At 53.9% G+C, this 24,661-nt stretch overlaps 1 protein-coding gene across 3 annotated transcripts in view; it reads right to left on the bottom strand.

Annotated features, from left to right (window-relative positions):
- Nucleotides 1–715: 715 nt before the first annotated feature.
- The window catches only part of ACOT7 (acyl-CoA thioesterase 7), a 93,214-nt gene continuing 69,268 nt past the window's right edge, over nt 716–24,661 (bottom strand). The window contains exons 8-10 of one of the 3 annotated variants that reach the window (XM_044419644.1): nt 17,452–17,636; nt 5,015–5,140; nt 716–1,516 (exon numbers count right to left, since the gene is read on the bottom strand). In XM_044419644.1, the coding sequence (XP_044275579.1) occupies nt 1,412–1,516; nt 5,015–5,140; nt 17,452–17,636 (416 nt within the window). In that variant the 3' untranslated portion in view covers nt 716–1,411. The remainder of the gene's footprint in view (nt 1,517–5,014; nt 5,141–17,451; nt 17,637–24,661) is intronic. The other 2 variants (XM_044419645.1, XM_044419646.1) reach the window with 2 other exon arrangements.

Genomic DNA, 24,661 nt, shown 5'->3' with positions numbered 1-24,661 from the left:
CATGTAGCCTGTGAAGGACCAGGTGTCGAACTGGCTGCCATGAATTTGCACAGTCCCCAAATTTAGGGATTAGGACAGCTAAATGCTTGTGGTGGGGTTGGGGTGGGAACCTGGCTGGACAGTGAAAAAAGCAATCTTGTGTGCTCCAAGGCATAAAGAGCTTTGTTTGGGGCAGGACTTGGGTTCTAATCCCGCCTCAATAAAGACTCATTGGCTGGCTTTTTCGTGACTCCTCTCCGAGCATCTGTGGCCTGTGCAAAACACAGAGAAGTGGCTTCTGCTCAGCATCTTCTGTGAGACGAGTGCAGCGGTTTTGAGGGAGGAAGTGCTAGTGCCCCAGCAGTGGCTGGCTGTGTGCGCTCATTGTCCCAGCCAAGCCAGCCTGCCTGGGCTGCACCAACACTTGCTCTTTTGAGCCCTTCCTGGACTACTAATCCCTGCAGGAAAGGTGGCAGACCATTGTTTGAACAGGGGCTCTTTGTGTGATATTTGGATTTGCCTGGCTAAGCTGCTCAGGTGCAAATCCCAGCTTAGTAGGTGGTGGTTGAGCGAAGCCAGAGAAGGACACACACCCTGGCCTGCCACAAGCAGCTGGTGTCCCCTCGCCCCTTGCGAGGGCTGCCGAAGGTCAGGACAAGGCCAGGCTGCTGGGCAGGCGCTCTCGGCCCCAGGAATGGTTGCTGTTGGCAAACCCAGCTCTCGTGGTAGTCTCATGTAGTTAAAGGCATGCACCTTTTATTCACAACATTCATGACATAAATTAGGCATACATATACATACACACACACACACACACACATATATATATATTGTATTGTATTTTCAAGAGATGTGGAATGGAACCAGAGAGGCCATCTGACTCAATATGGAGCTGCGTGTAAGCTTGCCATTGCCACGAGAGAGAGGGCGTCGGGGTGATCACGGGTGAACACGAACAGCCATGAAATGAGCGGCATCACAAGACCCCCGGCCAGGATGATCTGTGCTAACCCTTCCACCTCTCTTTGCAGAGAACGCTAGTGCTCCTGGGTGGGGGGGTGGGGGGCATCCTGGGAGCTCAAGTGCCTGTGGAGGAACCGGCGCATCCCGCGCTGCGCAGCTGGGCAGGCACGCCCCGGTGTCTCCTGGGCCCGGCAACACCCAGCGCGAACGGCCACAGGCTCTGCGACAGCCCCCCCGTGTCCACTCTCCCTGGCCCACCCCGCACCTCTGCGCCCTCCTGGCCATCCCCGTGGTGTCCCCATGAGCTGGCTTGGCTCGCCAGAACTGCGGACATCATGGGTACTTGCTGAGGAAGGGGCAGAGGCAAGGTGCCCACGAGCGACCAGTCCGCTAAGCCGCCCACACTGAAGAAGGGGTTCTGCCTGATGCTCCGGTGTGCGCTCTCCTGGAAGTGCCTGCCACTGGAATGTCACTGCTGCGTCAACGCCTGCATTTGCGCCTGGCGCTTGGCTTTGGTTTGGAGATAGCGGCCTTTGCCTTCCTCAAAGCGCCTCCTCTCGTCCTCAGTTTCTACCTGTGGATCAAAGAAAGGGAGACAAGAAGCAGGCATGGGTGTCCAGCAGGCTCTCCAGGCATCATGTCAAGCGGGCCCTGCAACAAGCGCAGGCAAGACCTGCTGCACGGGATTTCACACGGTGGGCTTAACCTCATGGCCACGGTGAGGGGAGGGGTGATCATTTGCACGCACAAGCTTCAGGATCAAGCCCCAGCATTGCCAGGCAGCACAGCAAAAGGGGCCTCCTCGGGAGAAAGGGGCAGCGCAGCTGGTCAGGGGGCGGGAGGACCTCCCCAGCTGAGGATTGTCCAGCTTAGCGAGAAAGCAGCTGCAGGCACTGAAAACATGGCTAAGGCTTGTGGAATCCTGCCTGATGTGCAGGAAGAGTACAGGGAGGCATTTTTCCATTTGTTCCAGGAAGTGAATCCCAGGAGGTTCAGGGCAGATAAAAGGAAGGACTTCTTGGAACAATACACAAACTGTGCAATGCACGTTTACAAGATGTGGGGATGGCCACCAACTTGGGTAGCTTTCGCGTGGGATTAGTCCAGGGCATAATGGGTCAGTCTGTCAAATGGCCAGTGGTCCTGATGGCAGCACGCTGCCTCCAGGAGCAGAGGCAGTTCTGCTGTGCAGAGCAGCTGCTGGGGAAGGCGCTGCACTCCCGTCCTGCATGTGGGTCCCTTTGGGGCATCAGGCTGGCCAGCGTGTGACCCGTATGCGGCCGAGGCAGGCCTGGGGGCTGCTCCAGCAGGGCTCTCCTTGTTTGGTGCACTTGGACGAAGAAGCTGGTTTTGACCTGGGATTAGCGAGTGGATCCTGATGATAAGCTCCCACTGTTCTCTGCTTGGCGTGCCAAACACGGTCACCAGCTACAGTCAAAGGGCAGTATGTACAACCGAAATCTCAGCTTGAATCCAGGTTTGCTCTGGATGCTTTTACACTGTCCTTTTACACCGGGGTGTGGATTAGGGCTGAGCAGGTATAGCAACCAGGAGTATGAATATGATCATGGAAGAAATATGACACACAGGGAAAAATAAATGGGATTGTCCTATTTCTCAGTATTGGTTAACAGAAGGGCTAACATATCTTGGGTTATTTGGCAAAAACATATGCTTTGGATATACTGGACACCACGAGGTGTTTTTAATAAGTGTTTGTCTACCTCAGGCAACTGTGGGAGGTGTAACACCACTAATGCTTCTCTTACCTGTGGCAGTGCCCAATGGCTGCCTCTCTTTGGGAGGAGGTAGTCTTACAATCACAGAAAAGCACAGTGGGAAGGGCCAAGAAGGCCATCAGGTCCATCCCCTGCTGTCGCAGGACACCAGTTTATACTGCCGCACTCAAATGACTGTCTAGACACTTTCTGAATGTCTCTAGTGAGGGAGAGTCCACAGCTTCCCCAGTAATAACACAGATAAACCTTGCAATGGAAAACTCTTTAGCATTCACTCAGGATCCTGTTCTCTTCAACTTGCAACCTGCTCCCAACACTGAATGCTTCTGGACAGCTAAAAGATCATTACAGCATTGCAAGGACAGTCACAGTGGGTAGCAGAGTCAATGATGCTCTCAGTTTTTGAACAACTGGACTTTAGGCATCATCTACAAATGGACAAATGTATGGATACTTGGTATGTCTTTGCTGAAGTATCCATATCTTGTTTGTTATCCTGTTTGTTGAAGGAACAGTAGTATATCTTGTGCATAAAATATATAAGAATACACATTGTAGATGTACCTATTGCAATGGATATATTTGAAGATTATGCAAGAAAATTGTAATATGTTATAAATTGTAATACATCGTGAGCAGAGCCAGCTAGAGCTTGGGTCAGACTAGATGGCCTGGGAGGCCCCTTCTGACTTGCTCTGTTTCTCTATTATTTCATGACATTTTAGTTTTTGTGTTGATTTGCTGAAGTTCACAATAACAGCCAATGCAAAAAAGGGGGGGGGGCACAGCTCTTTTATTTAATCTCATGATTCAGTGCCCTCAGAGGACATGTCATGGACTTGACAAAGCGGGGTTGGTCCATGAAGGTATCCTCCATAACGAATGTATGAGCTCTCCACGGCAGCAGGAGGCTCTGTGTTGCTCATGTGCAGGGAGAGGCCAGTGGACTCGCCCTGCTTCTGCGAGAGCCCCACAGCCACAGGCCTCTCCCCTCGCCTCCGGCCCCTGTGCAGGAAGCCCACGTACCTCGGGGCCTGCTGCCGCCTCAGCAGGGCTGCCCTTGCCCTGCTCGGGCTCGCCTGGCTTTGCAGGACCTGCCACCACACGGCGGCCGCCCTGCAGAGCGGGGGCTCCCGTGCGCGAGCCCAGCTTGGCCCTGCATTGTGCACGGGCCAGCTGCAAGCTACTGGCCCTCCGGACGGCTCAGTCGCATGGCTGCCACAGAGCTGCACGCGCTGTGCTCAGCTCTTCCCACAGGAGGGGGTACAAGTGGAATGCCACCTGTGGCAGCTGGGGTGGTGCTGGTGGCGAAGGTGGTGGGGTGGCCCCGCCCCTCAGGGAGACCCGCTCCGCGCCCCTCTTGATCGTCACGATTATCCCAACGCCATGCACATGGGCTTTGCGCAGCACCGGCCCCTGGCTGAGCCCGACACCAAGCACCCTGGGGGACGTGGGCTGGCTCACTGCCCCTCCCGTGGTGCAGCCGGATGCCACCGAGGAGCCTTTCTGGGTCGTGTGCTGGCCGCCAGAACACTCTCCCTGCAGCCGGCGGCACACGCAGATCGCCCCCTCCCCAGGGTCCCTTCACACCCATTTGCTGCCGTGTGGCGCTGTGAGGGAGTGCCCAGGAATGCAGCAAAAGGGGTTGAGACCGAGAAGGGAGGGTGAGCTAATGCAAGCGAGCCGCGGAAAAGGCCCCCCCCCCCCGCCAATCCTGAACACCAGGAGGGAAGTTCCAAGGTCAAGGTGAGGCACCTGACTGGCGAGGAAGCTGACCGGGAGACCCACACGAGCGTGCCTCTCCTTGAGGAACGGAGGGGACGTGGCGCCAAGCGAGGCCGCCGGGGAACAGCAGTGGGGCAGGAGAACAAGACATCCCTTCGCTGGCCCAGCAGGGGCTGGCAGTGGCAGGAGCCTGGCGCTGCAGTCGAGGGGCTGGGGCCAGTCCTGCCTGGGCTGCTCTCCTGCCCTGCCTTGCTCTGGCCCGTTTTGGCCACCCTTCTCTCCCACAGCTCCCATCTTTTGCCCCGTACGTGGCCAGGAGGAGTGTGCCGAGTGCTCAGATGCTTTCTTCAGCCACCAAGTGAACCGTGCTGGTTTCTCTGGCCACCTCCCGCCCCCCGCCACTGGGAGGCCATCCAGCACCTCCAGCGCCTGGGTATGCTGGCCGGGCCAAGTCACGTGCTGCAGCTTCCTTCTGTTGGACTGATCATTCAGTGGCATATTTAGTTGGCCCTTCAAAGCGTCCAATCTGTTATCTTAGGGCCAAGCACCATTCCAGTGCAACCTTCCCCAACTTGGTGCCCCTCAGACTCCAACTCCTATTACAGCACCTGGGAATGATGGGAGTTGCAGTCCAACACTTCTGGAGATCCCTTGGCCAGGGAGGGCTGCCTCTGGAGAGTCGACTCTCCCCCACTTCCACGTCTACCTGTGCAGCTCCAGGGGCTGGAAGCTCCCTTAAATGAAGAAAAGGGCAGTGCACACAAGTCACGGTGTGGAGGTGGAAGGCAGCCGGCGCTGGCCCAGCCTTGCGCACCTGTGGCCAAAAGGCCCTCGTCGGCCCCAGTCCCGCAACAGCGGCCGCCTGGCCTGGGCTGAGCTGGCCAAGGCACCGCGTGCCCCCTTCACCTCCATGCTGCTACTTCAGCAGGCACACTGCCCTGCACCAAGCGAGGGGGCGCCTTTCCTGCCGGGACAAGGAGACCAGGAGCTTCCGGGAGGGCCGCTTGTGCGTGAGGCCATGCGTGCACCCACACGCTTTCCTTGGTGAACGGAACTTGTCATGTCACTATCAAGTAAGCCTCTAGATAAAAAAATAAAAGAAAGCTTAAAGCAGTTGTGACAACCTGTGGAGAGCTCTCTTGGCATCTTTTCAGCGATTCTCCAGATAAAGTAAACCAAGTCTCCAGGGAGCAGCCAGGGAAAAACATGCAGCAAAATATAAACCTCAGCAATAACGAAGCTGCCCTTTATATTTCAAGAACACATCCAATCCATTTTGTGTGTGTGCACACACAGAGAGATCTTTCCATTGCCTTCTGGGGTTTCTAAAGTCAGCTTGGCTGGTAGTTTATCTTTAGGCAGCAAATCTCCTTGCTTAGCCAACCTGAAGCCCTTCCAAGATTAAACGGAAACGGTTGATGATGAAGAATCAAACAGGCCATAGAGGCATCTGAGCTGACTCTGTCAAAACAAGGGGCAATATGCCCCCCTGGACTACTGCTGTGAGACTTTGGGAGCCTCTGGCCTCTTGGGCAGGACATCCTTTAAGCCCAGGTTCCCACCGGGCAGAAACGCAACCCTGGCATCCCGTCCTCTGGGAGCCATCTGAGGACTGAGGGCGGATGGGCTGCACCACCTACGGGAGGAAAACAGAACCCTTGGGGCTGCCATGCAGCCCGAACTCCTTCTGAGGGCTCAGCAGCTCAAGCATCCACCTGACTGTCCAGAAACAGAGAGATGGTTCTGCCGGACTGTCGCTTCTGCTGGCTGGGTCCCCGGGAACTGCAGGCCTGCTGGGGAGCCCTGTGCTTGTCCGGATGAGCGATCCGGTCTGCACGGGCCACGACGGGCTGCTCGAGCCACAGCGAGGCTGTAGCGTGCACAAGATGCAAGCCGCCGCCATTCCGAATGGGCAGCTCCCGCGCGGGCTCCGCACGAGGTGCGCTCGATGGCATGCCTCAGCACAGGACCCAGCACGACCGCAGTGGCGAGCGCGCTCCGTTCCGGCCCCTCTGCTTGCTGTCGGTGTCATGGGATGCCGACAAATCTAACAAGATGAGGGCGAGGAGCACTCACTGCCCATCATTTGGCACGGCTCATCTATGGGAGGCTGTGTGCCTATTTGCCTACTGCCCAGGTAATGAACGGCCTTACTCTCACAGATGCGTTTCTGCCCATTAGAGGACACGCCGGGTGTGCCACCCAAATGCCACAGAGAAGGCCCGTTGCGCGGAGATGCCCTGGAAGCAGGGAGGCTGCTCTGCACCGACCGATGCGAGTACGTCTATGACGACAACAACTGGGAACAACAGACAAGCTACTCTGATGTGTGAAGCACACTGGCTCCAGAGAAAATGCCAAGCCTTCTGCAATTGCAAGACAAAGATTTATAAACTAAACATACGTAATTATCTTGGTGTGACTTTTCACATTTGAAAAAGTTAGGAATTCAGCATTAAAAAGAAATACCAGTCTTTCTTCCAACACAGCTGAAATGTCATCATTTTGAAATTTTGTATAAAAGTGGTAAGGTTTTTAAAAAGCATTTTCAAGTGTCTTTGAAACAGAGTGGAACAAACTTATCAATATAAATCCTGCCTGCCTGCCTGCCAGCCTGCTTTAGGGGCTGTTTTGAACAACTCACGGCTAAACGCAGTAATTGCATTGTTGTTGTTTCGAATCCTAACCATACTTCAGATTTCACTTCACTTCAAACAGCAGCGAAGGCATTCTGTGCTCTCCATTAACCCTGAGTACAGCTCTGTAGACTAGACATTTATTTTATAACCACACTGGAGTCAAAATCTGATCTAATGGCAGCCTCCTGGTGTGTTCTGTAAATCCACAGATATAATTTCCTCTCTGTGTGTGAAGTAACGGCAAAAAACTGTTGGCATTCTAATAGTTATTCTTTATTGTTTCATTTTGTTGTAAACCACCAGAGAGCTTCAGCTATGGGGGGTACGGAAAGGACAGGACAGGAAACAGCTGCATCAGCCCAGGTGCCGGGCCAAGGAACTGCTCTGGGGTCACGGAGGTACGGCAGGTTCCCGCCTGGCTATGAGGTAGCAAGAAGTCACGCTGGCTTTGTACCCTCGGGTTCCTGTTCCATTCTATGCAGCTTCGTGCATGTTTCCTTTACTCTAGCACAGTGTGCTGAGCCAAGCCTTCACTTGGGAGAGACTCGGAGATGTCCTGACAGCCACCAAATGGGACAGCTGTCAAGGAGGGCAGATCAAACGCTTGCAGGAGAAGGGTGCCACTGGGCTGCTAGCCCAGTATCCGAGGCAGCGGCTGATGCACATGGGTTGCACTGGGTCTCCCACGGGCACCTGGTTCACCACTGCGTATGCAGAACATTGGATGAGAGGCGGCCCGGGCTAAAGCTGCAGGGCTGCTCTTAGGCGACCGCTGTCACCCGGTTGTGTGCGCGCATGGTGGCCTTCCGGGAAGGAGCGCCATTGGCACACCTTTCCCAGCAACAGGAGCACCCTCCTGGCCCCCACCAGAGCCTGGCATCAGGCCTGAGTCTCCCCCGTGGAGCTGGAGGGGCTGCACTGCGACAGCGGCACCCACTTGCCAAGGTCGCAAGCGAGTTGGCGGGCAAGGCGGCATCCGGACAGTGGGCTCAGACTCTCAGGCAGGGCCACTTGTGAGCCCTGCACAGGGATCGGCCCGTGGCTGCAAGGGGCACAAGGGCATTGCCCGGAGCTCTGAGCTTCCGGGATTCGCATCCAGTTTGCCTCACAGTGTTTATGACCCAAGCAGCCCTGCCAGCTGTGTGTGGGCACAGCGGGTGGGTAAACGATTGGGTTCTCATTAACTGGGTGTTTCGTGCAGCTGAGCATCATGTGAGGGTGTGTGTACATGATGATCCTGCCAGGGTGTCCGTCCGTCCATCCGTCCGTCTGTCTGTCTCAAGCAGCTCCACTTGCATCGCATGTGGCCTGAGTAGCAGACTGGCACAGCAGTTTTGCTGGCAACTTGTGCCAAAGTGTAAGCTGTCCAGAGAGTTTAGTATTGGACGGCATATAAAATCTTTAAATAAAGAAAATAAAGAATTGCACCCCCCCCCCGAATCCTGCAGCAGGGAGCTGGGGGCAGTGGCCTCCGCGCACCGTCTTCCAGCCCCCAGAACAAACACATTAGTCCCAGAGAGCTGGGCCCTGCATCCCAGAACATCGGCATTCCCGCACTACCCCGTGTGGGGTGGGAGCCCTTTGACGGGGATTTAATGCTGGCTCAGGGTACCAGAGGGGCCAGGAGCAGAACCTGAACAAGGACAAACTGCTGAAGCTGCTCTGCATGGTGAACAGTGGCCCCTGTGGGGCCATCCAGGCCACCCCCCCCCCCCCCCGGGAGTGTCAGGGACTCAGCCCGGGAACAGGAACATGGGAACCACACGCCGGCCTGGTTTATAGATGGCAAGCGGCCTGAAGTTTGTGAAGCACAGGCTGCTTGGGAGCGGTTGGCAGGAGGCCGCTTGCTCGTCCCCTTCTGCTGGGCGGAACAGCAAAGGCTGCTCTGAGTGACACACGAGCCCAGAGCTCTGGTTGCTTCTCACTCAGCAAACCAGAGTTTGAGCCCACGGTTTGTTCCTGAACTATAACTCCAGAGCCAGAGGGAGGGGCTGTGGGTCCATCGCAGGACGCCTGCTTTGCATGCAGGTGGTCAGCTTTTCCAGGCTGAGTAGGAAAAGCATCCTGCCTGAGAGCCTGGCGCTGCTGCCGGCCCGTGTGCATAATACTGGGCAAGATGGCCCAAGGGGCTGGCAGCGCAAGGCACTTCCAGTGTCCCGTCCTCAGCAACCCATAACCCCAGGTGCACACTGAGAGCAGGCAGCATTCTTCACACACCACTCGCAGTTGCCAACCGTGGCCTGTTCCTTCCTTCCTTCTTCCCTTCCTTCCTTCCTTCCTTCCTTCCTTCCTTCCTTCCTTCCTTCCTTCCTTCCATGCAAATCGAGCCATGCTGTCCCCGCATTATAGCTCCAGGGTGCCTGCATGCTGGGAACACTCCGGAGCACAGTTCTGACAGGCAGTTTCCTCGCCACCGCCTGCCGCTGCTCAAGAGAAGTGAGGGGGGGAGCTCCCACGGCAGCTGTGCCGAGGTGACCTGGGACCCAGTTCTGACAGATCCATTAAGACAGAGGGATTCTTGATGGAAGTCAACCTTATGTTTGGCTTCCTGATAATTTCAGGAACAGAATCCGAGGAACTGAAGCTGACAGTGGTGGCAAAAGATGAAGTTCTCAACTTAGGGACCAATGTGATTTATTTAAAAAAATAGCTAGGTAAGATCAGCTGTACCCTGCCAGGTACCCGCCACAAGTTTTGGCCAACAACTCAGGCCCATCCAGCGCGGCCACTGGTCAAGATTGATGGATATTCTAATCTAAAACATCTTGAGGGCCCTAGACTGGGGAAGCCTGGCCCAGATTCAGTTCATCTTCCACTAAGCCAGTGAAACCCCCCACATGACTCAGGGCCAGTCACAACCTCTCAGCCTAGCCTGCTACAGAAGCCAGTGCACGAATAACATGGAGGCACCGATAAGTCGGGCAAATGACCCCAAACTGCCGGACAAAGGCTGAGACAAAAATGCAATAATGTAAAATCGCACCGGGCAAGGGGTGGGACATCCTCTGCAGACGTCTCCTTTGCTGGCCCAGGCCCAGGGTGACAGCCGAAGGACATCGCCTGTTTGGTGTCCACTTCAGTGCTGGTTCTGTTCGTTTTGCCCCCTCCATCCCGCATTTAGAGGAAGGGCCTTCTCGGTGGCTGCACCCAACTCTGAGAACAGGCTTCCTAAAGAGGTCTGCCTGGTGCTGTCTCTACTTTCATTTTGGTGCCAGGCAAAAACCATTATCTTTTGCAGATTTTTTGAGACCCGATTTTTTGGGCACCTGACTGTAAGTGCTCACTCTGCTCCAGCAGAGTTCCCCGCCACCCTTCCCCCTGCACTTGTATGTTGGCTTGTATCTTGATATTGTTAGCCGCTTAGAGAGTCTTGTCAGGCTATCAAGTGGCATATAACTTTGAACATAAAATAACTACATAATAAACCAATTAAAACAAGCAACTACACAACACCAGTACCACTGCAAAAAGTGCCCCCCCAATGTAATTAACATTACATTGACAAAACAACTTTCCCTCAATAGCCCTGCCATCCTGGGACCTCCAAGCTCAAATCTTCCCATTCGTGCCAACTAAATATCTCAGCTCACACAGCAGCACATAGTTAAACTGCAGACTTTGCTTCCACAAGGTGGAATGAAAAGGCGACTGGAGCTATTCCTGGAGGAGGCCATGATTGGCTGCAGGTCCTGAGGGCACTATGCTGCTCCCAGCATCAGAGGCGCTGTGCCCACGTTAGTGGGAATCCCAGGGGGTGGGGGCAGGCGAGAAGGTGCTGTTGTGTTTTGCGATTCCTGCGGGCAGCTGGCTGGCCCATGTAGGGGCAGAATGCCAGACCACCAGACATCGCTCTGCTTCACGTGGCTCCTCTGAAACTCTTAATCACCCTCTGGGGCGAGAAGCAGCTCAACTGCCCCTCTCTCCCACCAGCCCATTTCTGTGCCGGTGTTGGGTGCTGGCCAGGAATGGCAGCACCGCCGTGCACGCCTTGGGAGCCGCGGCAAGCCAGTTACAATAGAAAAGGGCGAGCCAGTTGCGTCACCTCGTGAGGAGAAAATGATTCCTGCTTGGAGCGCTGGAAGGTGGTGCAGGGCAAAGAAAGCCTCTGAGCCCTGCAAGGAACCCTGTGGGCGAAGGTGTCCATGTCCCTGACCTTTCTGCTAACTTACAAAAACCCTTCTGGTTATCTCATGCCCAGGAGTCCTTCCCACAACAAACGAATGCACTATCCAGAGGTTTTAGGTCAAGCACCTTGTACAGAAGCAGGAGTCAAACTGCTCCTGTTCTACCCAAAAGAATGGGGGCCAACAAGCATCCATCCTACTGGTCTGCTTCAGCCCTGCAACTAAATGGTTCTCAAAGCATCAGGACTCTTGACAGGGTTTTCTAGCTCCAGTGGGACTGGCACAGGATTTCCTCAGGTCCCATCATAAAAATGGCACACAAGCAGCTTAGGGCAGACGAAAGCAATATAAAATAACAATTTAGCATGAGGAGCACGCTACTGCAGGGTGCAGTGTGAATGGGCCCCCAGCTTGCTGTCCTGAGGGTGCAGGCTGAAGGCCACAACATGGCCACATCCTCGAAGCGAAACTCACTTGAGCTCTGTCAGTACCTGGATGGAAGACCCTGTTTGGAACTGTATGCACGATGGCGTGAATTTCTGCTTAGAAGGAAGGCTGGGAGTACAGGTGGGATACTTAAAACACATCATAGAGATGTCTTCAGAGGAAGGACAAGGCAATCTTATGGCAGGCAGGGATATCAAAGGCTCACTGGCAGCGGGAGCCAACTGAAACTTGCCTTGACCCACCCATATCCTCCAGCAGCTGGTGCATGCAGGCGCTCGGCCCTGGTGCTGACGGCGGCACAGCGCCATCAAGACAAGTTGCTGCTGGTGCGTCGTTCTCCATGAAGTGGTCCAGTCCCTGTAGGGACACTCCAAACTGTGGCCATCACACCAAGCCAGTTCCATGGTTCAGCTGGGGCTCTGGGTTACGAATATCCAAGTCATGAACTTCTGTACTTACTGACATACTGCTATGAAGCCTATTAATTTAAAAATTTGAATTAAAGGCAAACAGCTTGGGGTAACGAATGAGAACTCGTTTCTGTGGCCTAGTGCAGAAAATCACCATTGCCATACAGTGAGAAGAAGTGAAATGGGGCAGGGCCCTCCAAAGCGGGTCTTCTTGCCCCACCTGGCATTTCCTTGGTGCACACTGGTGGGTGAAAGGAGGATGTGGAATAAGGACAAAAGAATGCAAAAAATGAAGATGGGGGGCCTTGCTGGATAGACCGGGAGGGAGGGAGGGAGGGAGAAGCCATCCAGTGCGCGCAGGGTCAACAGCATGAAGGGTTCAGATTTGCAGGGTGTGTGCGTGTGTGTGTGGGGGGGTGGTTAGAAGTGTTCACACTTTCCACTTGTTTCTGCACTTGAGACCAGATATCCCAACCGAGCACAACTGCCCATAAGATCCCTTTGTTGCCTCCCGTGGGCCACATGCAGCCTAGGGGACCCCTGGATGTGCCCGGCACATGTTCCCATGTCACCTTGCTGATCTGCCACGAGCTGGGTGGCAGGAGGCCATGGAAAAACAGCAGGCTTGATAAGGCAGCTGGGAGGAAGGTGATGACCTCCCCCTCCCCAGCAGTCCCCAGAGCAGGAGACTGAGGATGACCAGGGCTGTAGCTCTGCCTTCTTTCAGCCCTCCTCGTGAAGATGGGGGGCAGGCAGAGAGGGGCTTTAACCTCTCCCCCTTCCCAACTCTGCCAACCAAGACCGCCACTTCCCTGCTGTGGGGAGCCATGATGAAGGTCGAAAGGGGCAGAAGAGGGCCCAGCCCGCTCCCCCTCCCCTTCACCAAGACTGCCTGGGAGGAGAGTGCTCAGAGCTTCTCCCTTTCTTCAGCTGCGTGGAGCAAAGGATGTTCCCTTGTAGGCACACAATCCAGAAAATGTGTGTGCGAGGGGCACCTAATGTGGAGAGGAAAATGTCCCCCAGCCTCATTTTCTCAGGATCAGCAAGAGAAAACAGGATGACATGCAGGGCCCCACAAACTTTGCCTGGTCTTGCTCATCCAGTCAGAGATTTGGGGCTGCCACAAGTCCACCGCTCCTGTAACTGGCAGGGGCTTCTCCCCGACTGCTGACTGGGTCTCTGGAACGCAGCATGAGGTCGGGGACAGCCGCTTTTCCCTGCTTCCGGGCTCCAAGCTGGGACCCACCGGGGAAGTGGACTGCTCTGGACCTGTGCTGCTCGTCCACAGTGCCCCCACAGCCCTCAACTGGGAAGAAGGCCAGCACTGCAGCAGCCTTGCCAGAAGGAGATGGAGCACTTGCCACAGCAAGGGCCATCCTGGACCCCGGCTAGGTCTCCCCCGGCTACCAGTGTCTCTGTGCCTGCAATGTTCCTACATACATTTAAGCACTTAAAAGAACTGGAGTCGGCCCTCCCCCCTCTGTGAGGTCAGGGGCGCAGGACCCCGCCAAAGTGGAAAAGCCACAAGTACCTCTGGGGCCCCACCCCCGAACTCTCAATACTGCTGACCATACAGGAGCCAGATTGCTCCCTGCCACCCTCTTGGTGTCATCACGCCCACTGGGGTAGCTGCAGGGGCAGCATCCCTCTCTTTTTTCCTGATATTCTGTATATACCAGCATGCAAGGCAACTTGTGTATAAGAGGATGTTTTTCTGGTGTTATATTCTGATATGTATGGCAATAACATGTGGAACAAACAGCCAGGAAGTATGTTTGGAACTGGGTTTCGGGTGGGATGTCAGGAAGTATCCCTAGGAAATGGGATGGGCTTCTGCGGGAGGTGGTGCAGCCCCATCACTGGGGGCGTTCGAGGAAAGGCTGGACAACCACGGTTGGGGATTACATGAGCGGATCCGACTGGAGCTGGGGTCAGACTATGCAGCCTAGGAGACCCCTTCTGACTCACTTTGTTTCTATGTTTCAGAAAAATACCTGCATATATCAGACATTTTCTACTCCATGTGTGTTATCTGCAATTTTCCACAGTAGGCTACAAAAAAAAAAATCCTATTCAATTATTGATGGAAAACTCACGAATAATCAAAACTGCGAAAGTTGAAGTTCGACTGCACTTCGAACTGTGCATGCCTGCTGCACGGAGCAGCCTCACAGCCACAGAAAACGCCCGCAGTCTGCACTGGACTCCTTCCCATGACACTCCTGGGGAACAACTGCCTTCAGGACCAGATCCAGCGGCCACCCCGTCCAGCCTCCAGTCGCTGTGGAGGTGGTTGCCTGACAAGCGATTCATTGCCACGGACCTGACTTCCTCCTGAATTAGCCACTCCAAGGGGCAGGTCGTGCTGCCCAGGTCCGTGGGAGGAACAACGGAAGGACGGCGCCACTCCTGGGGCAGGAGGCAGCTGACCTGCCCGCCCTCACAGGAGCAGCGGGCCGCCTGAACCCTGGCAGTTCCTTGGGACTGGCTTCCTTCCCAGCACCCCACTGGCTCCGTGACTCATGCAAAGCCACAGGGGTGGGCTCCTGTGAGGGCGGGCAATTCTTCGATGCTCCAAAAATAACTTGTAGAGAAGACAGATCTGACTCCAGTTTCAATTTGGGAAGGGGCATGCCTCAGTTCTCAAACATCTAAGAAAGCTGCTAGAATTCCAAGTGCCCTGGGGATCTCTCCCGCCTCCCACCCCACTTTCCTATCAGACAGCTTTGAATCTATAGCATAGCAGGATTTGCTTTGGGTATAGTTCCAAGTACATACTGCTTTGGGTTCCCGCAGATATAAGAAGCTCTCTGCTGTACCTTCTTTGTCCCTCCTCAGCCACCTGAATGCACGAAGTTAAGCTGGTTTGTGGCTAGTCCTCTCCCACTCATCCCAGAAGCTGTGGCCAGAAGGTGTGCAAATGGCTGCTGTCTGGAAGGGCTGCACAACCTTCACCCCTCCACTTTTGGTGTTCTCCCTAGAGATCCTCGCTGACTGACTGGTTGGTTTATGGTTTAAGTGTGTGTGTGCAAGCGTGTGCACACATGTGCACATGCACATTAAGATCCTGTTTCTATGATCTTTCATCATCATCTTCCTCCCCTCCTCTTTCTTCTACATGGGGCTGCCCTTGAAGACTGTTCGGAAGCTGCAGCTAGTGCAAAATGTGGCAGCCAAACTAATAACAGGGATCAGATGGTCTGATCACATATTTCCAATTCTGGCCCACTTGAACCGGGCACGAACCCAATTCAAGATGTTGGTTTTGACCTGTAAAGTCCTACATGGCTTGGAACCACAACACCTGACGGAAGGCCTCTCCTGACCTCCATCGACACAGACAGTGCAATCAGGTTTTGGGGCCTTCCTCCAAATGCCGCCTCCAAGGGAGGATCAGTTGGTGGCAAAAAGGAGAAGGGCCTTGTCAGTGGTGGTCCCCAGTCATGGAATGCGCTTCCAGCTGAGCTCTCCCTGGTGCTGACTCAACTATCTTTTTGGTGCAATGTAAGGACTGTCCTCTCCTGCAGTATATTTAATTAGTAGCTGGGGCCTGTTACACAGGTTTAACAGAGGTTTTCTCAACATTATTTTTCCTACTTTAAATTTGGTTTTAAATTTTGAATTGTGTTTTAATGGTGTGTTTATATATAATGCATGTATATATAAATGCATGCTTGTAAACTGCCCAGAGTGCTTTGGCTGTTGGGCAGTACAGAAATTAAATAACTAAATAAATAAATAAATAAATTCACTTCTGTACTGCCCCACAACTGAAGCTCTCTGGGCAGTTTGTTATTCATTATTACTAAGCTGCTTTTGAACACATATGTAAACATGGCAAATAAAACAGAAAAAATGAAACAGAACCTTGCTAAGCCCTACCTCCTTGTAAAAAAACCCACACACATTAATGACTTCCAGAAATTAAGAAGCCAAGTTCTCATAAGGAGTGCATGAAAAGGGGGTGAGGGGAAAACACAAATATTTTCATATCCATCAGAGAATTTAAACAAGACACTTGTGCTTGTTTTTGTAAAGCAGGATCAAAAAATTATATAAATTCCACTTAAGGCAGCAAAAAATCAAACCTAGCTGACTAAACGCTTTGAAACATTGAAAAAGACGAGTGCAGCCGGGAATTGACAAGGCATAACATATTACTCACGGAACAACTCTCTCGCTCAGCCATTTTGCTTGGTAAAAGAGTGACCCAGGTGAAGACAGCTAAAAATAGACAAGGAAGGGAAGCAGGATTGACAACAGAAGGTAGGAGAAGCAAGCCAGGGGAGGCACAGAGTGGTGGAGCAGAAGGGAGGGAGAGCACACACGACCGAGAAGCCCAGAGCTCTGCTGGTATCAAGTTCCTTGTCAGTCCCGAACACTCGCAATTTAAAACATTCCGAAAGACACACAGAGAATGAGTTTGACTCCTTTTTCTGAAGGAGACCTCCCAGAGGCCCAGATGGCCGAACTGCACGGTCTGGAAGCTTGGAAGGGAGAAAAAGGAGGGCGCTTCTGCCTGCTGAGCTGTGTCTGCTCAAATGTGATTTCAGCCCCAGTCCAAGGCAGGCCCTGAAAAGTGGTAAGCTCAGCTGCAAGGAAAGTATTTGTGGGCGGGTACACATGTCAATTTCGGGGGAAGACTGGTGGGCATGGGACGAGCTAGTACTTCGCCCTTTCCTGCCAGTCGTGCCCTAGAAATGCCCAAAGAAGGTTCAGGAAGCCCGGCTCACTCGGTCATAGTCTAAGGCTGGAGGCAGAATTTCAGAGAGATGAAAATGGTTTGAAAGAGGCACTTCTTCCCATGATGTACCCATGCATGTATGTTTGTGCATACATTTGCAAATACATACATGTTACCTCTTCTGTAAGGGTGGCTCTGGTCAAATAGGTTCAGCAGGTTTCCAAAGCAATACAAACTGCGAAAGCCACTTGGTCAAAGCCAAGAGCTGCAGTGAGCGCACATCCTGAACAGTGATCTCTCTCGTAAACCATTTCCCATCCTCCAAACCCTCCTCAGCCTAACTGAAGCAGTTCTTCCCCCTGTTGAATGAAGGGAACAAGATTTGGCTGGACAAAACAAAAGAACCCCAGGGGCATTGCATAAAAAGCTGAACCATGCAAGACGCACCATCTTTAACAAGCAAGACATTCAGTTCATGTGACTGTTTGCCCTGGAAGGAGAGGGGAAGCAGTGCTGGCAGGCACTCACAATGTTGTGTTTTGTTTAAACCGTGCATTTAAATTCAGCTGGAAACACTAAGCGGGGTTTTGTGTTTGCTTTAAAAACACTGCTAACCAATGGGGCTAGCACAGACTCCCGGGATGCATATGCCTCTGGAGTCATCTAGGAATGCATGCCAAAGAGGAAAACACACTTCCAAGTTTTGCAAGGCCAGATGATTGAGAAAACGGTAACACCCACCACCAGCTGTGGGACAGGGAGCGGCCTCCCTTCCTTGCTTAAGGACACGTAGGTGAAGAACGCACTGACCGCCCGGTATCGCTCCTGGGGCTCATCCACAAATGGGTCAGCATCCACAAAGACCTCAATTTCCATGGATTTGTTACTTGTGAAGGTCATGCGCCCGGAAATTGTGATCACGCTGCCTGCAAAACACAGAGGATCCTGTTAGCAGCAGTGCCCCCACCAAAGGAAGAACAGGATGGGGTCTTTCCTTCCCTTCCTGATAATGCCCAGTGGCATTTTAGACATGAGAGCTGCAGAATCAACTCCGAGGTCCCTTTAAGGGCATCTCGTGCAGTGAGCTGGGCTCTCGGAGCTCAAGCAGCTCCCCCTTCAGAACCAGGGTCCCAAAAAGGATTTCCACACAACTGAAGGTTCCTGTTATTGCACAGGGACATCTGAAGCACCCTTGGGAGACTGTGGGCCTGCCTGGAGTGGCACTGCTGCTTCTGGAGAATTCCATGCAGCAGATGTCAGGGCTTGCATGTGGGACTGCCAGACGCCCAGCCCAAGAAGGAGCTGACATCACGTCCTACCAGGCCAGAGCAGTGCGGACTTCAGGGTTGCAGCAGCTCTGCTCCTGAGCAGGCCTCTCGAGTTCCAACAGCATGAGGGTCATGCTCAGCCAGACACAGGAGCAGTGCTGCAGCATGCTCGGAGCGGGTCTTCCTCGGAGGGTGCCCTTCTCCTCAGCCAGCTGACTGCTTGGGGGCTTCCCTGCCATTCTGACTCTTCCCCGAGAGGCTGAAGCGGCTCTCCCGGTTCCTGGGAGTGAGGGCCTGAAACGTCAACAGCATTCCAGAACATGACTTGGCCAGAGGGTGGTGGGGGAGGAGCTGTCGAAAGGAGTCACCATTTCCTGCAGCAGGGGCAAAAACCAAAAATGAAGTAAGCTTAGAAGCCCGCCAGTGCTGGACTGCAAAATGGACTCCTCTCTCACATGCACGTACCCCGGTCCTCCTTTACTGGGTCTGTGGGTGCATATTCATTTCACATGCCATGACCTCTGTGACTGCACATTTTTTACTTTTGTCAAGATGTCAACACTGAGTATGTCAAAAGCCCCTCTGAACATTTGCTTTTTAAAAATGGGAAAAGGTGGGACAAATATTCCCTTAAACAAATCAAGGCCATAACAAACCACAGAGAACTTCCAGATCAGCATCAGTTCCTGTCACCACCACTCTTTCCTTGCAGTGATCACATGGGGGGAGGGGGGACACAGACACAAATCTGTGTGTACGCAAATGGTCACAAACCCATTTTGTGTTCTGTGCTGCAATGCAACAACTCGGTCATCTCAGCGCCCTGCCCATTATCCCACTCGGGCTGAGATTTCATGAACGTGAAGCGATTGCTGAGGCAAGGCTTTAGAGGTCAGTTCATGAGAAGGTTCACCCCTACTGCATCAGGCCATCTAAATTCAGCCTTCGCAAAACTGCTGTCCTTCCAGATGTCGGGACTACAGATCCTAGCATGCTCCAGCCAGCTGTGCTGGAAAGATAGAAAGTCAGACGGCGTTCTGGATGGATCCAGAGGAAGCCTTGTGAGCGAGGGCCCGATCACGGGGAGGACCTTCCCAGCTGCAACCACCAATGGCTCACAGCCGAGGCCCTGCTGCCTCTGCCCCAGGGCCGCAATGGACAGTTCAGAGGACAGCCACAGGCAGCACCGACCAACCTTCCTCGGCTCTGCTGCTGGCTCACTTCCTTGCTGCGAGATCTTCTGGCCTGACCTCTGACGGTCCTGCTTGCTTGCTCCTTGCCTGCTGCCTGGTCCTTGTTTTCTCCCGCCCCCCGTGGAGCTCTTGGACCTGCAACTGCTAGGCTCAGATCCTGCAATGGGACAGAGTTGGGGCTTGCAGACAGTTTGTGGGGTGGCTTCTCTCCTTCTCTGATCAGTCAGTTCTGGAAAGGGACTCTCACTCTGCCTTGTGCCAGCACGCTATGGAGTCCCACAGGGCTGTTTTTTCTCCAAGTGCCTCGCACGTGCAGGACACCCTGGAGAGATGGACTGAGGCATTGCCAATAAACTGGCAACACCCAACCCTACCACTCCTTCTCATGTAACCTAGTATACTGTGGACCAACGGCTGGGCACAGTGGGGCGCTGGAAGAGCCCCAGTCCACCAAGGCTCCTCCGAGGTGAGACGGAGAAGGTGGCTCCTCATTTCTGCCAGCTCGTGTTCAACTCGTTTTGGCAGGTGCCACGCTCCCCCTCAAGTGTCACAGCTGTGGTCTGGATACACAGGTGGCCTCCACAACCAAGGACATTTGCCACTCGGGTAGGTTGTTCTACCAACCACGACCCTATCTGGACAGAGAGTGCCTCACAAGGGTCTCCTACAATATGTTAGCCTTCCAGCTGGATTACAGGAATGCATCATACATGGGGCTGCCTTTGAAAATGGTCCCGAAATTTCAGCTACTCCAAAACAGAACAAGCCTGCTAACTGGGGTTGGAATTATTATACCAGTATGTTGCCGCCTGCACTGGTTTCCATACTGTTTTTGGACCCAGTTCAAAGCGGGATTTCCGAATTAGCTCAGGGCCTGGTTAGCCAAAGTTCAGCTTCTGGGTGTCTCCCTGCCAAATGAGGCAAAGCAGACTGCAGCACCCCAACCATGGAATCCCCTACCCACAGTGGGTCACCAGCACCTACAGTAGAGTCTGCTCAGTGGCAGCCAATGATTTTTTTTTATTCTCCCAAGCTTTGTTTTTCATTTGGCATTAAAATGTGCTTGCACCTTTTTGATCTGTGCACTTTTTAGATCCTCCACTACTGGAATTTATTCTGTGGCTGTTTGAGACTTTGCATCACTTTATTTTGTGAGCCACCCAGAGATTTTTTTTGGCTATTATTATAGAAATGCAGTGAAATGAACCTACTATGCAGCTGAAAGGAGGACCAGTTTGGACACAGGAACTCTGAATTAAGGTACCTGCTCTGCTGTTCAATAGTTGAGACTATTTAGTTTGGGGAAAAAAGGAGATAAGACAGACCTGTACACAATTATCACTGGTCTTAAAAAGTTGATAAGGGGACTTATCCCAGTAGGATCATCCAATGAAGCTGAATGGTGGAAAATTCAGGACAGATAAAAAGTATTTCTTCACACAGTTTCCATTAAACTGTGGAATCTGCTATCATAAGATGCAATGGACACGAACGGACAATTCCTGGAGGCATGGCTATTGCTGGCCACTAGTCCCAATGGCTACAGATTGCCTCCTGAATCAGAGGCAGCTTGCCTTCGGCATGTGCCAACTGCTACACCCACAAGTGAGGGGGGCTACTGCACACATGGTCCACAGGCACCCAAAATGGGTAGCATGTTGGCCACTGTGTGAAAAAGATGGCAGACAAAATAGGCCTGATGTCTGTTCCAGGATGGCTCTTGTGTCCGTCACACTCTGTTCGACCCACATTACTGGCTTGCTGAGGGAGACACAGCAGAGGCATTTTTGCAGAATGAACACCACAACCAAAAAGCAATTTTAGCACAGCTGCAAACCCTCGCATTGCAAAAACGTTTCAGAATCGGCTCGTACACAAGCCATACCTCTGGGATCAATCCAAATTAAATCCTGTTGCTGTGATGCGTTGCCAGGTCTTCTCTGACTTATGCCAACCCTATGAATGGAAGCCCTACAAAATGTCTATCCATGACAGCCCTGCCTTGCTGTTCTATTAAATCCTGTGCATGTTACACAACAGTGGTGTGAAGCATTCAGTATGGGTATCCAATAACCAGGCCCCCTGTCCAGCAAGGCAGGGCAGGGCAGGGCAGGACAGGGCAGGGCAAGAGCAACCGGAGCCCCAGAACCCAGGCAACAGAACTTCAGCAAGACAGAGTCCCAGAGCAGGGTTTATGGCAAGCCCAACAGCAAGGGCCAAGTCATGTTTTAGGCCAAAGTCAGGAACCAGAAGAAGGCATGAGGCAGAGCAAGGACGTGGTCAGGAACAAGTTGAGGGTTGGCAACCAGGAGAACAATCAGAGGTGCAGTACTTTGGAGAGGATAAGAGGGAGGGAGACACGGCGTGGCAGGAGACACGAGACCGCAGGAACCGGAAGCGGCTTGCCCAGCGAAGAGGCGGGAGCTGGCCCACGGCCCGCAGGCAAACCTGCACTGCTGCGGCCACACGGAGAGGCAGGGTGTGGGGCAGGCACCAGGCGGGCACAACAGCGAGGCAACGCGGAGCGGCTGGAGCCACGGGCAGGAGCCGAGAGCGGAGGGGGCTGGCGGGACGCAGGCACAGGTGTGCTGCTGAGGCACGTGGCGAGGCAGGCACCTCCGTGAGGGCCGGGGTGCGCGCTGCGGCAAACGGGAGGACCACGCCGCTGGGGCCGGCTCTGGCTCTGGAGGGGGGAGCTGGTGCGTATGGGGCTGCTCCCCCAGGACTCCTGGCTGGCCCTCGCCAGAAGACCGGGAGCCCCAGCAGGGCCAGGGACCGATCCTGCGAATACAGTGGTGGTGGCAGCTCTGATTCTGGTTCTGCCCACCAGGGCAGCCCAGATCATGACACCCCCAGCGGAACCCCCACAAGTGCCTCACAATCAGGACAAAGCAGACTGGACCAAAGCTGGTGACATCTTGGCCAAGAGCTCTTCTGTTGCACCACTGCACCCTTTCTGCATCTGCCGAGGAGGCCGCAATGGTGGGGCACTCTTTTTAATTACTGAAGTCTGAGCTGAGGATGCTTCTCTTTTTAGGTTAACTGCCTCAATCTGCTCTATTTTATTCATGCCCAGAACAGGCTATGTTGCTACTGTAAATGTGTGGAGGGGGAAGGGGCTCACACAGAACATGCAGATTTAAACAGGGGGTAGGGAAAACAGAGAAGTCAGATGGCTTTTCCACGTCTCTGCGATGGAATAAGACCACCTAATCAGTTTTGACATTTAAAAGCGAAACAGCAGGTTCTGTCTGCTATTATCTATAATTTCAAGCCTCTTTTGTGATGTGAAGGAAGGAAAACTGATGCTGAGCCTGGAAAGCAAACAAGGCTGAGCCCCAAAACAAAGAGTCTTCCCCTCCCTTCTCTGGCATCTGGCTGAAAGGAAAATTGCAGGCTGGGCCAGATATTCCCCCTCCTCCGATACAGAATTCCAGCTATTAAGAAAGATGCGTAAGCTGAACACGTACGTCAGAGAAGGCCCAGGAGGCTTGGCCTGGACCAGACATACATGGAGGAGTAAGATACGCACGCTCTTGAAAGAGCATGGCATTTGAGACATGCACGGTCCCTCTGCAACAGCCCGTTCACACATGCAAACTAGTATTCCGCCAGGATGGACTGCTAATCTGCCTTATGCGTACACACATTTGTCCTGTATCTCCTACAGAGCAGGGATTTTCCCCTCCACTTCTCCATACAATGTCTGGGGAGACTTCATTGCTGTGTTGTTTTTTGAGGACTTCAATTGCCAGGTGAGCCTCACGTGATATGGGTAACCTGGATGAGTGCTGCTTTACTAGCAGAAGTGACAAGGAGGGAAAAAATATCAGCACTTCAACTGGAAAAATTCATGCTTCACCAGTCATGAGTAGATGCCAATTGTAAATATAATATCAGGAAAGCCTGAAAGTTTTGAATTTCTAATTGAAGTTTTTCTGCTGTTCATCCATAGTGTTTATTTTTTAACCTTCATTGCATTTCTATCCCTTCTTATTTACCATAGAAACATAGAAGCAGAGCGAGCCAGAAGGGGCCTCCTGGGCCATCTAGTCTGACCCCCAGCTCCAGCTGGCTCAGCTCAGGACATGCCCTCCATATGCATGTCTAGCCTATCCCTAACCCTAACCCAGGTTGAGCACAGCAGCTGCCTCAGACGAATTCCCCGAAATGCATCTACATTTCAGAGTGGACCTAGCAAGTGATGCCAATGAAGCTGAAGGTGCACCCACAGCTGTGCAAAAGAGAGCTGAACTGTCTGAAAGTGAGGTGTGGTTGTCCTGCACAGTATTTGGGGCAGTATCTTACACTTTCTCTTTCAGTTTAAACAATGCAAAGGAAATGCAGAGCCTCAAGACAGTATTCACCCCCCCCCCAACTTTTGCACTTGTGGCTGTGCGACAACCGGGAAGTGAAACAGGTAGGACTGGCCCTGTTGGCCGCTCCGTGGAGGGGCAGCGCTTCCACTGTGGCCCGAGGGAGGTTGACGGGCCGGTGCGCGTCAGCTGCAGAGGCCTCCCCACGGAGTCAGGAGGCGGCAGCCTGCGGCTACCCGGGCAAGGCCCTCCAGGCTGGCGCGTCTGCTTCCTGCCCCGCTTGCCCGTGCTTCCTGGCAAAGCCGCTCCAGCTCCGTCAGGCTGCACGGCATCCGGCCGGCGGTGGCGGCCGAGTCTCGCCATGGCTGCCTGGCCAGACCAGGGCCCGCGCTTCAGCCGGGCTGCCCATTCCAGGGCACACGGGGCAGTTTCCAGTCCCCCAGCATCGCCCTGGCCGTGTGCTTTAGACCCAGTCTGACTGCGGCCCTGCCCCAGCTCCAGCCCCAGCCCCTCGCGGGCTGAAGGGGGCTTCCTGCATGCAGAGATGCCCTGCCTCCTGGCCTTCCGCCCCGACAGCTCCCCGGTTCCTGCCAGGCAAAGGGCCCCACAGCCGGGGGCTCCCCTCGGGGAGGCCGTTGGCGGGGCCGGGAGCAGGCTGGCCTGTGCGCCAGGCACGCGCTTGCAGCGAGACCCCCGCTGTGGCGGCCAGAGAGCCAGCTCCGCGCACGTGGCGTCTCCGCATGCCTTCTCGCAACCCCAGGGGCCCCCTCCCGGCCCCCCTCCCCTGAGGCCCAGTTCTGCAGGGCAGCCAGCTGACGGCTGCCTCGGGTGGCTTCCCTCTGGCTCCGGTGGAGCTACGACTGGCCTTTCGGCTGCGTCCCTCACCGGTGCCAGCCTCACCGGGCCACAGAGCCTTGGTGGGGCGTCTTCTTCGGGCAGCGCCAGGTGGAACCATATTGCCTGACTGCACTAAATCCGTGGCCCGCCTTTCTCCTGCTTGCACGGAACCCAAGGCGGCCTTCCCTTCCTTTCTGGAATGATGGGTTTAATGGTAGCTCATACGGGGGGGGGGGGGTAGCATGACCCAGCCATGACGGGAGCCTCTACACAGCTCCCCCCCAGAAGGGTTTAGTGGGGGGGGGGGGGTTGTGGTGCTGGACATCGTGTGGGGGGA

The sequence above is a fragment of the Varanus komodoensis genome, unplaced genomic scaffold, assembly GCF_004798865.1.
Source record: "Varanus komodoensis strain SLA01 unplaced genomic scaffold, ASM479886v1 scaffold106, whole genome shotgun sequence".
NCBI lineage: Eukaryota > Metazoa > Chordata > Lepidosauria > Squamata > Varanidae > Varanus > Varanus komodoensis.
Note: the sequence above shows the minus strand (reverse complement) of the source record. Positions and strands in the feature narration are given on the sequence as shown.